The sequence below is a fragment of the Emys orbicularis genome, chromosome 1 (assembly GCF_028017835.1).
Source record: "Emys orbicularis isolate rEmyOrb1 chromosome 1, rEmyOrb1.hap1, whole genome shotgun sequence".
Classification (NCBI taxonomy): domain Eukaryota; kingdom Metazoa; phylum Chordata; order Testudines; family Emydidae; genus Emys; species Emys orbicularis.
Genome location: NC_088683.1, coordinates 153,248,382 through 153,266,210, shown reverse-complemented (window position 1 = coordinate 153,266,210; position 17,829 = coordinate 153,248,382). Strand labels below are relative to the sequence as shown.

At 44.8% G+C, this 17,829-nt stretch overlaps 1 protein-coding gene across 1 annotated transcript in view; it reads right to left on the bottom strand.

Annotated features, from left to right (window-relative positions):
* KPNA1 (karyopherin subunit alpha 1) overlaps positions 1–17,829 on the bottom strand; it is a 146,184-nt gene that overhangs the window by 84,331 nt on the left and 44,024 nt on the right. The window contains exon 6 of the mRNA XM_065403407.1: positions 3,153–3,284. Coding sequence (XP_065259479.1) covers positions 3,153–3,284 — 132 coding nt within the window. The remainder of the gene's footprint in view (positions 1–3,152; positions 3,285–17,829) is intronic.

Genomic DNA, 17,829 nt, shown 5'->3' with positions numbered 1-17,829 from the left:
TACCCCCGGGCTACTTCCGTGTTCCCCCTCGGGGCCTACCTCGTTGGCGACGCCAGGTTCGGGCCAGTCCAACAGCATCGGTTCCTCTGGTGCGGGGCTTGGGGGCCGTCCGGCAGCTCTCCAGCAGGGTAGCTGGCACGGGGCAGGCTTGGCTCCTCCTCGGGGTATCGGGCCCGGGGCAGGCTTGGCCAGTCCTCCTCGGGGTAGCTGGTCCGGGGCAGGCTTGGCCAGTCCTCCTCGGGGTACCTGGCGAGAGGTAGGCTCGACCGGCGCGGTGGGTTAGCAGGTGGCTCGCGGCCTGCGGCTGTTTCCCAAGCGGGAGCTCGGCCCGGGACGTCTGCTCTCTCTGCCGGCTTGGGCTCCACTGAGCTCTGCCGGCGGGCTTTTATACTTCCGGGTCGGGGCCGTGACCTCGGAGGGGCGGGCACCGGACCCAGTGGCTCCGCCCACGTTGGGGTTAGGGGAAGTTCGGCCCTATGTGGGACAGAGGGGCGCCACACCGGCTCACTACAAGCAGGTTTAAATCAAACAGAAGGAAATACTTCTTTACATAACACACAGTCAATGTATGGAACTCATTGCTTGGGGATGTTGTGAAGATCAAAACTATAACTGGATTAAAAAAAGAATGAGCTAAGTTCAGGGAGGATAGGTCCATCAATGCCTATTAGCCAAGATGGTCAGGGATGCAACCCCATGCTCTGGGTATCCCTCAGCCTCTGACTGCCAGATGCTTAGAATGGATGACAGGGGATGGATCACTCGATAATTGTCCTGTTCTGTTCATTCTCTTTGAAGTATCTGGCAATGGCCACTGTTTAAAGGCAGGATACTGGGCTAACTGGACCATTGGTCTGACCCAGTGTGGCCGTTTTTATGTTCTTATGTTCAGAGAAGTGTAGAAACTCAAGAATCCTGGTTCAATTCCAAGTTCTGGATGGGTGTTTGCTCTAGTGGCTATAAATCATTTTGCCCCATACTTCTCTGCTCTAACACCACTTCCCCAACAACTTCTGTCACATTCTCTGCTCCCCGTACTCCCTACACTCCGTTAACTCCTGCCCGGTCCCCCTATCCTCATCTATCACCCCCACTCATCTCTCTGCATATGTATCAGACTGATTTCTCTTCCTCCATGGTGCCTGAGTGCCAGCTGGGGTGGCACTGAAAGCACAGGAGACAATCTCCCTAGTCTAAGTTCCTGTGTTCAATACCACGAGTAACAATTGCAGGGAAGGTCCTGCTCAGCCTACAGGTCTGGGATGTAGTACGCTAAACTGCTCTATGGGGGTGGAGCATGCTAGTGAAGATGGAATTTTGGAAAATAATGCCATTAGCCTCTAACAAACCTCTGAGTATGTGCAAACTGATTTTCAAAGGCTTACAACTTAGCCAAATTTGGGTGGATTTTCACAGGGACAACAGAAGGCACAGGCCTGACATTAGGGTGGACTCCCTGTCAAATTTCCAGTCATTGCTCAAAAAACAGGAGGCACGAGAGTTTTTCAATGAAATGGTTATAAGGATTTTTAACATAACATTTTCCCTAATCTTGTTCTCTGAATCAGCTACATTGTTTTACCTGAAACTTTCCAGAATAATTCAGCTGGAGATAGCCTTCTAGCATGAAATTTTTTTAGCCCAGCTTAAGTCTGGCAAAGCTGTAAGCAACTGGAAAGAGGGTCTTCTAATGGAAAGTGTTAGGCAACCTTAATTATAAGCAGTACTACCAACACCATCTATAATAAGAACAGGTCAGTTATACAAAGTGATCTGTATCACTTGACAAAATGGGCTCATTTGAACATGCATTTTAATACAGCCAAATGCAGTGTCATACATCTAGGAACACAGAAAGTAGGTGACAATTACACAATAGAGAACTGTATCCTGGTAAACTGTGACTCTGAAAAGAACAATGGGTCATGGTGGGTAATCAGCTGAACATGAGCTCCCAGTGAGATACTGTAGCTAAAAGGTTTCATTCAATTCTTGGATATAATAAGCAAAGAAATATCAAGTATAAGAAGGGAAGTGGTATCACCTCTGTATACAGCATTGGTGAGAGACCATTACTGCAATCATGTCCAGATCTTGTGACCTCAAATCACAAAGAATTTTAAAAAATTAGAAAAGGTTCAGAAAAGGGACAAATTATTTGAGGGTGGGAAAACATACACTATAGTGAAAGAATTAGGAAAGTTTGATCTATATAGCTTACCCAACAGATGGTTAAGAGGTTACTTGATCACGGTCTATAAGTAGCTACATGGGAAGATAGAAGACTCTTTAATTGAGAAGACAAAGAAGTAACATCCAATGTCTGGAAGCTGAAGTTTGATAAATTCGGTCTAGAGATAAGGTGCACATTTTTAAAATAGAGTAATTAACTAATGGCACAACCTATCAAGATATGTGGTGGATTCACCATGAAGTCTTGCATGACCTGAAGTCTTCAAATCAAGATTGGATGTCTTTCTAAAATATATGCTCTAGCTCAAACACAAGTTATGGGCTTGATGCAGAAATAACTGAGTGAAATTTTTGGCCGACGTTATGCATGAAGTTAAGCTAGATGATCATAATGGCCCTTTATAGAGACTTTAAATATATTAATTTAGTCTGGAGAATACTTAACTGTCATGTACAGAATAAAGATTGAATGCTGTATTATTCCATTTTAGTCTCATCCTACAAAGAGCACTACTAACTCCTTAAAGTTGTATTCTGTTTCAGAACGTTTCTCTTAAGACATGTAATAGATACATAGCAAACATTGGTTAATGTTACTCATTCCTACAGGAGAAATACAATGATCAATACTGTACATTTCTAAAGTACCGATTTAAATACAAACAAAGCAATATAACCTCCTTGGAAGATAGGAAAGTGTTATCCATTTTTAGAGATGACATATATTCACCCATTGACAACAGGTATATGACTGTCAAATATACCATTTTGAAAAAGTAAGAGAGGGGCAGTTACAACTGCATATGCTAGCAAGTTACCACATCTATCACAGATACAGTCAATTATACAGAACTCTCCTCCCAATTCATCCCTCCCTCCAGAAACATCTGATACTCTTGCTAGGTTAGCTCCTGCTCCCTTATCTAGGAAGACTCGAAGATATCACTGTTGTTTTTTACCTGCTCCTGTACATCTTCAAACTCTGAGCTGAGAAGCTCTATGAAGATAGGGACAGCTCCTGCTTGAATCACAATCCGAGTCTGATGGGAATTTCCAGAGGCAATGTTTGTCAGCACCCAAGCAGCTTCAAACTAGAACATAAAATACAGGGGCAACATTCACTAGCAGCATTCAGTAGCATGCACAAGTAGCAGGAAGTGTAAACATCTTCTATAAAAAATGAACATTACAGAAAATTATCGTGTAACTAAACGAATTAACTGGGCTAAATTTGCAAACGTTTTCAAGAATAGGGATGTAATTTAAAGATATTAATATGAGAGATGATTTACAGAAACAATATCAAATTTTCCATGGCATCTCAGCCACCATTTATGTTTGTTATGAAGTTCCACAGAAGCTTTTACTTTGTTCCATTCCCTTTCCTCTTTGCCAAAGGGACCTATATGCAAGAATGGAATCCTTATATATGAGTTTTCACACAGGGATAATTCTCAGAGCCTCTCAAGTCTCCCCGTCCAATGCACTGGTCAGCCGTCTACCCGAACATGCACTCAGAACCAGAGATGGATAAATAGTCTGCTTGACACAAGCTTATTGATACATGGAAGAAAGGGGTGTCATTTTAGAATCTATTAGCAACGAATATTAAGATTTTCCTAACCTCTTTCCATGGTGTTTCCTTCTAATTACAACCTGATATTATTCTACAATAAGGAGTATAATATTTCTTTAGTTACCCCTGTGTTCTGTATCACTGCTAGGATTTATTAGTGCATGATGTATTTATTTAAACACACACACACACACACACACACACACACACTTACTTTTAGTTAAATTAAGATCTTGAATTAACAAAATCCACATAATTATTTAAAAATTACAAATATTTTAAATAAAAACAATGTCATTATTTAGGTTAAAATGTATGGTTTGGTAAAACATATTTTATCAGAAATGTTTACGGTGTCAATGGAAACGTCCCACCCACCGCAATTTGATTTGATTCCCAAAGTCATATGAAAATATTGCTACAATGTGCTAGCGCATGAGTCAAAATAAGATTATCTAGAAACCAATTTACAGTACAACCAAAGAATTATAGTTGAAATGCAAAAAAGGAAACAGCATCAATAGCTGAAAAGTAAACTAGACGTTATAAATTGTTCCAATTTTAACATTAGTAATGAATTTTTAAATATATAAATTATTCTTTATTCAACAATATCCCTTTAAAAGGTTAATTTGCTTGCCAATACTACTATTCATGGCTTCAGGACTACATATCTATCCTGCAACAGTCACTAACCTGCACATTGGAATTAATGATTAAATCAAATATAGTAAAGGCATACACAGAACCTTAAGGGGATAAAATCAGGGCTCAGCAAGTAAGAGGAAGGTCTGTTTTCAAACTGCAATTTTTAACTTTATGTTAATAATTTGCATTTGCAACTTTTTTCATATAAATGTTCATTGTTCTGTGACACAACAAACAGGATAGGCTGCAATGAGGCTTCTGGTATTTGTGATGTCAGACTGCAATAGATATCTTCAGTGAACTAGGAAGCAACAAGAAGAGTTCACAGAACAGGGGAGGATAATTTCTTTAAAAGGAGACAGTTAAGATTAAAATTTATTTACATTCCTGTAATTTTTCTTCTCTGAAGCGGGCACCTGGTGCTCCATGATCTATTATAATTGGGTTATTTTTCTTCATCTTCCAAGCACAGACTCTCCTCTTTTTTAAAAAACAAAAAGACACACACACACACACACACCCTCTAGCTTTACAATGTACAGCTATCAAGTGGAGCTGCTCAGAGCACTGATAGCCTCTCCAACTCCACCACCAAATGCATAAACTGAAAAGAAGTTATATGGCCTGACTAATAAACATTATGAATGATTACGCAATCTCCTGGCAAAGTACTTTTACTTATTCACTTATTGTAGAACAAAATTGAAAAGACTTACAGCAAAGCCAGAACCCAGTACGAGGGAATCCCAAGATTTTCCATCTTTCTATAGAAAAGAATTTGGTAGATAGCTACATCTATTGCCTCCAGAAGAAACAGGAATGCTCTCCCTCATACCACCCCCCTACTCCTCGCAAAAAAAAAAAAATCTTAAAAAATGTAGGGGATGATAGCAATGATGAAGACCAGAGTTGGGCATGAGCATTCATGCTGGAATCTCGTGAAGTAATGCTGTGTGTGCTTTAAAGCTTTGCTGAATTGGTTTTACATCTTGCAACAAAATGGTGCACTCTCCTCCCTTGATGCTGACATTTTAGTGCAGATGCGTAGTCCTCTGACTTGTCCACTGAAGCTCTCAGGTTGATGGCGTAAGAACTAGACACTCAGCAATAGCACTTCGATGAAAGCTGCTGTCAGATTCAATAAGATGGCAGGGTAGGCTGATCTGGCATGAAGGGGAAGTGGAAGCAGATGCACCTCAACCTGAAGAGTTCAACTGTTTTGGTGGTCTACTGGCATATGCAGGCTGACAGTATTGGCTAGGCTGATTGTTAAGAAAAGCAATCAGCAGGTATGGTAAGAAGGCAGTCTGGATTAGACTACACTGACCTATGAGAGGCCAAACAGAAAACAAAAGATCTATTGGTACTGACAGATTAGCAGTGTGGGCTAGGTCACTTTGCTGCATATTATGAAAAATAAAAAACAGAGAAAGCAATCGTAAAATGGAGGACTAGATTAGGCCACACAGATACATCCTCCTCATCCCAATTAGGGTGCCAGGGGAATAGAGGGTTAACTGTCACCAGCAGGCTGGTAGTATAGTCCAGACTGCTCTGCTGACTCAATGAGTCAAAACCAGTGAGAGGAGTGATTGAAATATGGAGAAATGGCAGGCTAGGCCATGCTGCATAAATCCACTTGTGAAGGAGATGTCTGGGGAACAAATATCTGTGCACATAACCCTCAGCCTTCCCTGATGTAATGGTAATTGGTACTAAATATTGGAGCCATTCGAGTGTGGGGTTGTTTTTGTTTGTTTGTTTCTTTTAAACTGGAGGAGAGAGTTCAAGATACCAACAACAAGGACTAGCTAAGGCTCTTTGGCTATGTCTACACAACAAAAAAAAAGACCCATGGTGGGCCTGTGCCAGCCGACTTGGGCTTGCAGGGCTTGGGCTGCGGGGCTGTTTCTTTGCTGTGTGGAATTCCGGGCTCTGGCTGGAACCTGAGTTCTGGAACCCTGCGGGATGGGAGGGTCCAAGAGCTCGGGCTCCAGCCCGAGCCCGGAATTCCACACAGCAATGAAACAGCCCCGCAGCCCAAGTCAGCTGGCATAGGCCAGCCATGGGTTTTTCTTTACTGTGTAGACATACCCTTTCTGGAACACCTGGTTACTATGGCAGGCTGAAATAGATAGGTCATCCAGCACAGTGGTTTACAACTCCTGGATACCATAATTCATCCCAGATTGTTTTTTTTTCAAAATACCAGCTCCTGCTACTTAATTTCCACTCCAAGCAACTAAAGGCTTGCCTGCTAAGTTGCTGCTGTTTGAGTCAGCCCTTGTTGCCAGGTTTCACATTGGCAGAGGGCACTGAGTAACAAGGAGCTACTGGCTTGGAGATTCTGCAAAGCTGTCCCAAATTTCTATTCCAAGCAGCTGAAAGTTTGCCTGCCACATTACTGCAGAGGGGGAGAGGCGGTGCATTATTGTACAGCTGGGCTGCAAGCAGAAGCCCCTTTGATCTTAGCTGGGTCTGCTACACTGTGAACGAGGACAAAACAGGTAATGTCTGGCAGACTCCTGTTCTCAAAAACCCTCTGCCAACTGGGGGCATCAAGAAGATGAAAAAAAAAAATAATAATAATAATGGAAAAAGCTCTTGCCTGGAGACAGAGAGGCATAGCGAAACCTCCTGTTTCTTCAAGTGAGGCAATCATTTATCTGAACAGCTTCTCTTGCTAGTAACTACATTGTGAAGCTAGAGGGAAGTCTTCCTGTATTTTTGGATATTTTTCTGGGGAGGGGAGGAAGAAAAGAGCTCCTTGCTCAAAAGAGGAGAAGGAATAACTCAGGTGTAATAGGTTTCAGAGTGATAGCCATGTTAGTTTGTATCAGCAAAAAGAATGAGGAGTACTTGTGGCACCTTAGAGACTAACAAATTTATGTGAGCATAAGCTTTCGTGGGCTAAAACCCACTTCATCAGATGCATGCAGTGGAAAATACAGTAGGAAGATAGATATAGATATACAGAGAACATGAAAAAATGGGTGTTGCCATACCAACTCTAATGAGACTAATTGATTAAGGTGGGCTATTATCATCAGGAGAAAAAAAAACTTTTGTAGTGATAATCAGGATGGCCCATTTCAAACAGTTGACAAGAAGGTGTGAGTAAGAGTAGGGGGAGAATTAACATGGGGAAATAGTTTTTAGTTTGTGTAATAACTCATCTACTCCCAGTCTTTATTCAAGCCTAATTTAATGATGTCCAATTTGCAAATTAATTCGAGTTCTGCAGTTTCTCGTTGGAGTCTGTTTTTGAAGTTTTGTTGTTGAATAACACTGCTCTACAGCCAAAATGCTTCTGAAATAAATGTAGTCAAACTTTACTAATTCTGGGTCACTGAGAACGAAAATGATGCTTAAAATTGTTGATTGGCTCTAGTTTTCGAGATATGCTATTGGGTCAGTATATACGACCCTTGACTTGGGAATGGCGGAGGATAAGTGAGTTATAAAGGGAAGGGATCTCAATTTAAACCAGAAATGACTAAAATACATCTTTGACTGGATCTATGAATAAATCTATGACTGGGTTTGGACAGTACTTGCTTTTTAGGCAAAACAATGAATGATGCAATCTGAAGCTGGTATTGCGTCATATGTGATATGAATTGCATCATGTTATTCCTAGAAGTCATGGATGATGCAATCATAACGAAGCTTACATCACTCTGCTGAACAAATTGCCCTACATCAGCTCTAGAAATCATACAGAGTCGTGCTCTCTTATTTGTCAGTGTTTGATTTTGCAAAGGGACACATTTCTGTTTAGCCAAAGTGAGCAGAGATGCCTCGTACTTGTGTGAACAGTGCAGATAACTTCTGCTATGTTTGTGGTGAAGTGACTTTTGCATCACAAAAGCGCAGTATAACCACTATGGTTAAGAAAGCCTATCACCTTTATTTTGGCTGCAAAATTGGAGATCAGGACAAGAGGTGGGCCCCACACATATGCTGCAACACTTGTGCAACAAATCTTCGCCAGTGGTTGAACAGGAAAAGGAAATCTATGCCTTTTGCAGTCCCAATGATTTGGAGAGAGCCAACAGATCATACCAGCAATTGTTACTTCTGCATGGTGCCTCCAGTTGGGAAAGGTGTGTCAAAGAAGAAAAGGTGAACTGTGCATTATCCAAACATTCCATCAGCTATACGCCCAGTACCCCACGGAGAAGGACTGCCGGTTCCTGATGCACCAGAATCATTCTCACTTGAGTCAGACGAGGAAGAGGAAGAGGATGAAACTTCTGGTCCTGAACCATCAGTGTCACAGGACCCACATTTTCTCCCATCCTTCTCCTCTGAACCACACCTCATAACACAAGGTGAACTGAATGACCTTGTCAAGGATTTGGAACTACCCAAGAGTAAGGCAGAGCTGTTGGGCTCCAGACTACAGCAGTGGAATCTCCTGGCAGGTGATGTTAGGGTTTCCATGTTCCGTGACCGTCAAAAGGATCTTGTCCCATTCTTCTTCATGGAAGGTGATCTTGTAGCCTGCAACAACATCCATGGTGTGATGGCAGCCCTCCACATTGTTCACGATCCAGATAAGTGGAGACTGTTCATTGATTCATCGAAGACGAGTCTTAAAGCTGTTTTACTGCATAATGGCAATGTTTTGCCATCAATTCCAGTTGGTCATGCAGTCCATATGAAGGTAACCTATGACAACATGAAACAACTTTAGAGGTGCATAAACTATGACCAACATCAGTGGCAGCTCTGTGGCGATTTGAAGGTTGTTGCTCTCTTGCTTGGTCTGCAGACTGGATACACAAAGTACTGCTGTTTTCTCTGCGAATGGGATAGTCGTGCAAGAGATTCCCACTACATCAAGAAAGATTGGCCACTCCGACAGTCATTGGAGCCTGGGAGGAAAAGTGTTCAGCATCCACCACTTGTTGAATCAAGGAAGATTTTGTTACCACCCTTACACATCAAGCTGGGTCTGATGAAGAACTTTGTCAAGGCCATTGACAAAACACAAGCAGCTTTCAAGTACCTCCGTGGAAAATTTCCAAGGTTAAGTGAAGCTAAGATAAAGGAAGGTGTCTTTGTTGGTCCTCAGATTCGTGAACTTCTTCGAGATGATGCATTTGACCATGCACTGCGTGGCAAGGAAAAGACGGCATGGAAAGCCTTCCAGTTAGTGGCAATAAATTTTCTCGGAAACAACAAGGCAGACAACTACAGGTTGTTGGTGGAAAACCTCCTCAAGGCATACAAAAGCCTTGGTTGCAACATGTCACTAAAGATACATTTTTTGCACTCTCATCTAGATTTTTTTCCACCGAACTGCGGAGCAGTGAGCGACAAGCACGGCGAGCAATTTCACCAGGACATTGCAACAATGGAGAAACGCTATCAGGGCAAATGGAGCCCATCAACGCTTGCAGACTATTGCTGGACAGTGACAAGAGATGCTCCATTTAATGAATACAAGAGACAAGCCAAGAAGCGCCGAGTAGACACTGAATAGGACTAAACTATGTACAGAATAGTTTTTTGCCTTTTGTTTCATAATAAATTTTATTTATATAACCCTTTTGCTGATTTTTAAAGTGTTACATAAACAGGACAGGTGAATTATTATCATGTAAAGCAACCATAAACACATGAAAAGACCTAGGTTTACAATTTATGATTAAAACTCTACTATCTACACAATATACATAGACATAAAATGTAAAAACTTAAATATCTTAGAAACAGTAGCCAATCAGTTGTTTTAATTGTCATATTTGAATTCAGCACATCAAAATACATAATAAATAGCATATTTTATCTCTGAAGCAGACGACTTCTCAAAAATTGTAGAGCAGTGTAATTGAGACTTTTAGGTGTGTAATTCAGTGACCAGGGAGGTTGAAGTGTTCTCCGACTGGTTTTTGAATGTTATAATTCTTGATGTCTGATCTGTGTCCATTTATTCTTTTGCATAGAGACTGTCCGGTTTGGCCAATGTACATGGCAGAGGGGCATTGCTGGCACATGATGGCATATATCACATTGGTAGATGTGCAGGTGAACGAGCCTCTGATAGTGTGGCTGATGTGATTAGGTCCTATGATAGTGTCCCCTGAATAGATATGTGGACAGAGTTGGCAACGGGCTTTGTTGCAAGGATAGGTTCCTGGGTTAGTGTTTTTATTGTGTGGTTGCTGGTGAGTATTTGCTTCAGGTTGGGGGGCTGTCTGTAAGCGAGGACTGGCTGTCTCCCAAGATCTGTGAGAGTGAGGGATCGTTCTTCAGGCTAGGCTGTAGATCCTTGATGACAAACATCTATAAAATCTCTATCAAGCGTTCTTACAACCACAATACCCACCTGCTGAAGTGAAGAAACAGATTGACAGAGCCAGAAGTCACCTACTACAGGACAGGCCCAACGAAGAAAGTAACAGAACGCCACTAGCCTTCACCTTCAGCCCCCAATAAAACCTCTCCAGCACATCATCAAGGATCTACAACCTATCCTGAAGGATGATCCCTCACTCTCAGATCCTGGGAGACAGGCCAGTCCTCGCTTAGCCCACAAAAGCTTATGCTCAAATAAATTTGTTAGTTAGTCTCTAAGGTGCCACAAGTACTCCTCGTTCTTTTTCCAGGTGTAACAGAGCATGAGGCACCTGATGCCCCACAGGGAAAAGAAGTATCTCTACCCTCTACAGCCCAGTTCATGGGATGTTTGACACATTTATAGGCTTAATTTAGTTTGCATTTTGCCCTTCAATGCTCAGTATAGATTTAATCACAGGAGATGTAATTTGCACAGTAGGGGAGCCAAAATTTTGCCCAATTTAGGGCTGCATTGACAACGTGTCAGGACGTGGAGGACTGCATCTATGCATAAATGAAGCACTATTTCACCTATTCTCATCTTACATACAGAAAAGTGGTCCATGGAGATTACAAATTCCAATCTGAAGAAGTTATTCACCTTGTGCAGTAATGATGGTTCTTCGAGATGTGTGTCCCTATGGATGCTCCACTGTAGGTGTATCTGCGTCCCTGCGCTGCTGATCGGAGAATTTTGGTAGCAGCGCCCGTTCAGCCCGTGCATGCACTGCCTCCCCCTTGTGGTCTGCCACGAGGCTAACCAGCATTGTGCAGGCGAACCCTCCTCAGTTCCAACACTCTGCAGTAGAGAATGATGAGAACTCCGAAGTAGAGGGGAGGAAGGTGAGTCATGGAGCACCCATAGGGACACACATCTCAAAGAACCATTGTTACTGCACAGGGTGAGTAACTTCTTCTCTTCTTCAAGTAGTGTCCCTATGAATGCTCCACTGTAGGTGACTCCCAAGCAGTATCCTCCACTGAAGGCTCGGGCTTTGGAGTCGAGTCTGTGATGGATGACAGTACCGTGGCACCAAATCTGGTATTTGCAGCAGAGTCCCCCAGGATGTCAGTGTTCTGCAAAATGTATGTGCAGATGCCCAGGTAGCTGATCTGCAGATTTCTGATATAGGGATACCCTTGGAGAAGGCGACAGATCTCATAGAATGTGTGCAGATTGTAAATGGGAGTGCTAAATTGCGAATCTGATAGAGTTTGATACAGTCCAAGACCCATTTAGAGAATCTTTCAGCTGAAATCGTGGGCTTCTAGACCTGTCCACGATGGAGAGGAAGAGTCTTGGAGATTTTCTAAAAACCCTTGTCCTGTTCAAATAAAAGGCCAAAACTCTCCTTACCTTGAGCATATGGAAGATGGCTTCCCTATTATCCTGGTGAGGTTTGGGATAAAAGGTTGGAAAATGAATGAGTTGGTTCACGTGAAAAGTGGAAGTTACTTTGGGGGTGAACTTCGGATGTGGTCTAAATGTGACTGTAAGGAAAGAATACTGTGAAGGGGGAATGCGCCATCAGGGCCGCTCTCTCCCTATCCTTCTTGCCAAGGTAATGGCGATCAGGAATGCCATTTTCATGGAAAGGTGAGTTAAAGAACTCACCTAAGGCCATGGGTTCAAAGGGCGGTCTAGTCAGTCCTTTTAATAGTAGATTGGGATCCCTTGTCGGGTAGGAAGCCTAGATTGTGGAAAGAAGTTTGATATGGCCTTGAAAAACCTCTTTATAGTCGGTGAGAAAAAATTGAGTACTCTTCTACCTACTGGTGGAAGGTCACTATTGCTGCTAAGTGTACTTTCAGCCAGCTAAGACAATCCTGATTTCTTGAAATTCAGCAAATAGTCTAGGACTACAGGTAGAGTGACTGTATCCAGGGTGACTCTTTTGGACTGGCATCAGATCCAGAATCTAGTCCACATCTGAAGGTAAGTACGAGGAGTAGTCACTTTCCTGTTGTGTAATATCACTTCCTGTACCTCTTCAGAGCATGATGTTTCTATGTCCTGGAACCATGAAAGAGCCAGGCTTTGAGCCATAATATCTGTAGGTTGGGATGGAGAGTACATCTCTCATTCTGGGAGAGGGGGTAAGAAGTGGTTGGAAGAGTCATTGGTGGACACAGCACCAGTTGTGCCAGCTAAGGGTACCATGAGTATCTTGGCCAAGTGGAAGCAATCGGCATGATGTTTGCTTTTTCTCTTTTTATTTTCAACAAGACTTTCAGCAATAGAGGGAATGGGGGAAAGGCGTAAATAAGGCCTTTCTCTTATGAGAGAAGGAGAGCATCCCCCACGGACTGCTGGCTGATGCCCGCTCTGGAGCAGTACTATGCACATTTCTTGTTCTGGTAAGTAGCAAAGAAGTCTATTATCAGTGTCCCCCGTTGTCGGAGTAAGTCATGGAGTATCACTGAGTCTCTCACTCGTGGTCATGTGGGAATTTGTGGCTGAGACTGTCCACTGTTGTGTTGAGTACTCCTGGTAGGTAAGCCACTCATATTGTAACATTGTGGGAAATGCACCAGTTCCAGAACTTTAGTGTTGCCATACAAAGAGAGGGCAACCTGGCGCCTCCTTGATGGTTTATGTAATACAGGCGAGTCTCATCTTACGTGCATTTAACATGCACGAATTCAGCTTTGCGCGGTCGGCAAAAGAGAAAAAGAACAATTTAAATACTGCACCTATAGTGCGGGCGATTCCATCCGCCATTACACTCAATGTAATTCTGACTATACGCGATTTTCGCTTTACGCGCTGACAGCGGAACGTAACCCCAGCGTAAGATGAGACTCGCCTGTACTTGCACGCTATATTGTCCATCATGACTACAGCTCCATGTTTGTCACAGAGGTCACAGATTCTGTGGATTTCCGTGACTTCTGCCGCGGCCCAGATGGCCTGGGAGCCGCCTGAGCAGCTCAGGCAGCCCCTGGGCCAGTCGCACTGGCTGCTGCTGGGGCAGTGTTGGGCCCCCCCGCCCCTCAGCAGTAGGAGTTTGGGAGGGGGGCTCGCGGCTGGGGTGTAGGGCAGTGCTTACCGGGGGAGGCCCTCCCTGGAAGGGCGACAGGGGCTCCCCTCCCTCAGCTCCTAGCTCCATGTGCTTCCTCCGCCCGCAGGCACCACCCCCGCAGCTCCCATTGGCTGCGGTTCCTAGCCAATGGGAGCTGCAAACTGGGGCTTGGGGTGGAGCCGAGGCAGCACTGTGCAGGCGTTTATTGGGTCTTTCCACCAATTCATGAATGGTTTGATTTTGGTGAGCATCAACAGGAGTTTGTCTATGTTGTCTTTGTTCAGTCTGCAACCCGAACTGAACTATGCTTGGAGGCATTTCATGCAAAGTCTGGCATGAGCTATCACTGATGTGCCCCAGAAGCTGAAGGCAATGTCTGGCCGATATCTGAGGGCTGGATTGTCTTTATAAGTGTGGCGAGACTGAGGAATCTGTGTTGTGGGAGGAGCGCTCTCGCTCAGAGTAGAGATCGGCTCCTATGAATTCTAGTCTCTGTATCGGTATTAATGTTGATTTTTGTGCATGGATTTGTAGGCCCAGATTCTTGAATAGATCCAGAGTGGTATGGATAACTCGCTGGGCTTCGACGAAGGAATGCCCCCTGAGGAGACAATCATTCAGGTAAGGTAGACCATAATGCCCTGGGAGTGTAGGTGGGCTGCCATCACAGAGAAGACCTTGGAGAATACTGGGGGGGTGGGGGCGGGGGGGGGGCAATGAGAGGCCAAAAGGGAGTATCCTGTACTAGTAGTGGTCCTGGCCTAGGGTGAATCTGAAATATCTTCTGTGACACAGTATGATCGAAATGTGGAAATAAGCATCTTGGAGGTCAAGGCCGTGAACCAGTCTCCTTTTTCTAACATTGGAATAATCATCGCCAAAGTGACCACCTTGAAAATATTTTTCTGCCAAAAAGATTAAGGTGCTTCCAGTCCCAGTCATAGAAGGTGGATTTCAGGTGATGCTGACAGCCTCTTGAATTCACCACATCCACAATGATCAAATTGGGAGGGAGGGGGGCGCGCAGCTGAGAGAAGAGAAAGTCCGTATCTTTCGCTGGCAGGTAATAATTTATATTGTCCTGCTTACATGTTGGCAGCACCGATGCTGGGGTCTGCGATATGAGTTTTGCAGGTTCCAAGAAGGCCTCATTATTAGGAAGGGCTACTCTGAACAATGCAGAGGAGTGTAGAATGTCCAATAGGCTTTTGGTGTGACCTGGTCACCTCTTGTAATGGTAGTTGTAATGCATCTGCCACCCTCTGAGCTAGCTCCTGGAACAGCTTGAAGTCATCTGCCAACGACAGAGGAGGGGGCATCACTCTCTCATCTGGCGATGAAGATGAGAAGTTGGTCTGCTTGGTAATCTCCTCCTCGACTTCAGCCTCTTATTCCTCTCCTAACTGTCCAGGGGGCTCAGACATCCTCGACACAGCAGCCGAAGGAGGGGTCTCATGAGCTCCTGATAGGCCAAGCTAGAGCCACGAGAGGCACGGTGTCTATATGCCTGCCAAGGGTCCCAGTAAGGCCACTGAGAGGGTGGGAAGGGCCTAGGGTTGCCAACTGTCTAATCACACAAACCCAAACACCCTTGCCACTCCCCGTTCCCCGAGGCCCCACCCCACTCACTCCATCCCCCCTCCCTCTGTCGCTCGCTCTCCCCCACCCTCATCTCACTTTCACCATGCTGGGGCCGAGGGGCTTGGCGTGTTGGTGGGGGCAAGGTGTGTGGGCTCTGGGAGGGAGTTTGGGTGCAGGAGGGGGCTCTGGGCTGGGGTAGGGGTGCAGAAGGGAGTGCGGGGTGCAGGCTCCGTCTGTGAGGCGCTTACCTTGGGCGGCAGCACAACAGGGCTAAGGCAGGCTCCCTGCCTGCTCTGGTCCCGCACTGCTAATGCAAGCGCCACCCCCGCAGCTCCCATTAGTCACAGTTCCCAGCCAATGGGAGCTGCGGAGTCAGCGCTCAGGGTGGGGGCAGCGCGCAAAGCCCCCCGGCCTCTCCAGGGGCCGCAGGGACATGCTGGCCACTTCCGGGAGCGGCACAGGGCCAGGGCAGGCAGGAAGCCTGCCTTAGCCCCGCTGCATTGCTGGACTTTTAGTACCTAAAATCTCCCGGTTTGGCTTCAGTAGCCTCCGGGAGATAGGGCCTGATTCCAGGAGACTCCTGGCAAAACCAGAAGGGTTGGCAACCCTAGAAGGGTCCCAGAGAGACTGGTACCACGGTAGCCCACACCAAGGAGGCTGGGGGTCAGATGGGTGGTACGGCTGAGGTCCATGCTGGAAATGGGTACCGTAGGATAGATGAGAGGCGTGGTGGGAGATTATGTCCTCTTGTTCACTGTCTGACTCAGCACTCAAAAATGCATGGCATGATATCACTGGCAAGTCTGGAGCTCTGGGTGGACTCGGCAGCGGGGCCCTGGTACCAACCAGAGGTGAATCCAGTTTGTCAGACAAAAGGTCTGTCGCGTGCAGGAAGTCCGACAGTGCTGCAGTCAGCGGTACCAGTAGCATTTGGCAGTACTGAGACATATGCACCGAAGGAGTTGGTGATGCGGTTGATCGCACGGTCCACTGGTGCATGGCATGCCGACAATGGTACCGACGTTGATGTCTGCACTGAAGGAGCCTTGCCTATGATGGATTCTCTAGTTTTCTTGCAGTACCAATGATTCTTTGCTAGTGCCTGTCGCATCCTTAGGTAGCCCAACATGTTCTGTCAGGGTAGTACTGTGTGAGCTCTTGGTACCAGATTTAGATGGCTTCAATTCTGTCAGTACCGATGATACCGAGGGAGCCAGAGATACTTTTCGGCTCGGTCAGGGCTTGCTGTGGGGACTCACAGGCCTTTTCATAGAGGTCTTGTGACAGTGGCTCATGGTTGATTTTTTAAGCTCATCTCCCTTAGATGTAGAGGGTTGAGGTGAGGATTCTCGCCATCCGGAGTCTCGGCGCAGCTTCGAGGGTGGTTGGAGGGCCACTTCCATTAGGAGAAGCTTGAGTCTCATTTCTCTATCCCTTCTGGATCTGGGTTTCAATTGTTGGCAAAACCCACACTTCTGTGGGATGTGGTTCTCTCTCAGGCAGCAGATGCACTGTGAATGTCAGTCAGTCACTGGGATAGATTCTTTGCAAATGAGACACTTCTTGAAGCCCAGTGAACCAGACATACCCTGTCCATGAAAGGGGGGAGGGCAAAGAAAAACAAAAGTTTAACATAAAGGTGTTTTTTTTAGCTATATAAATAAATAAAAGTGAAAAGTGAAAAAAGAAAAGGGAGCTCTAAAAGATTAGAGAAACAATTAGTAATTCTATAGAATGCAATGATCCATCAACAGTCAGCTAAAGCTCCATCTCTAGCCACGGGCAGTTGAGAAGTAACTGAAGAGTTCACATGCGCAATGCTGGTTAGCCTCATGACAGACCACAGGAGGGGAAGGGGAGAAGGGCGAAAGACAGCACATGCACAGGTCAAATGGACACTGCTACCAAAATTCTCTGATCAGCAGCAGAGGGACGCAGATACACCTACAGTGGCGCATCCATCGGGATACTACTCAAAGAAGAAGCAGTGTTTCCCATTACAGTGGAGGCCACCTAGTGCAAGAGTATTGTGTGAAGAGATCCTAATATATCACACCCTTCTATTACAGAGGAAAGAAACCCTGGCCTGTACTGAAGAACTCCATAAGGCAGCATTTAACCTGCACACTGCACTGAAAAAGTACCTGTTATTTTATGAATTTTGAAAGAACATTTATTCTAACCCACTTATTTTATTAAATTAAACTACCATTAATCTGTGTAGATTTGGTATGGTTAGGCCAGATTTCCTTCCTTTCCCTCTATTTTCTACTGGCCAGGAAAAAATTCCAGCTACAATGAACCAGAGTGAAAGTGAAAGGAATTCCCAAGGGATAGGCTTGTGACAAGGAGATTAACTTCTATTCTAAACCATAATCACATTTCCAAAACCAACTCAAGAAAAGTTACAGATTTCCTACCTTTGTCACCTTGGAAGTGATCTATATTCAGGTCTAAATT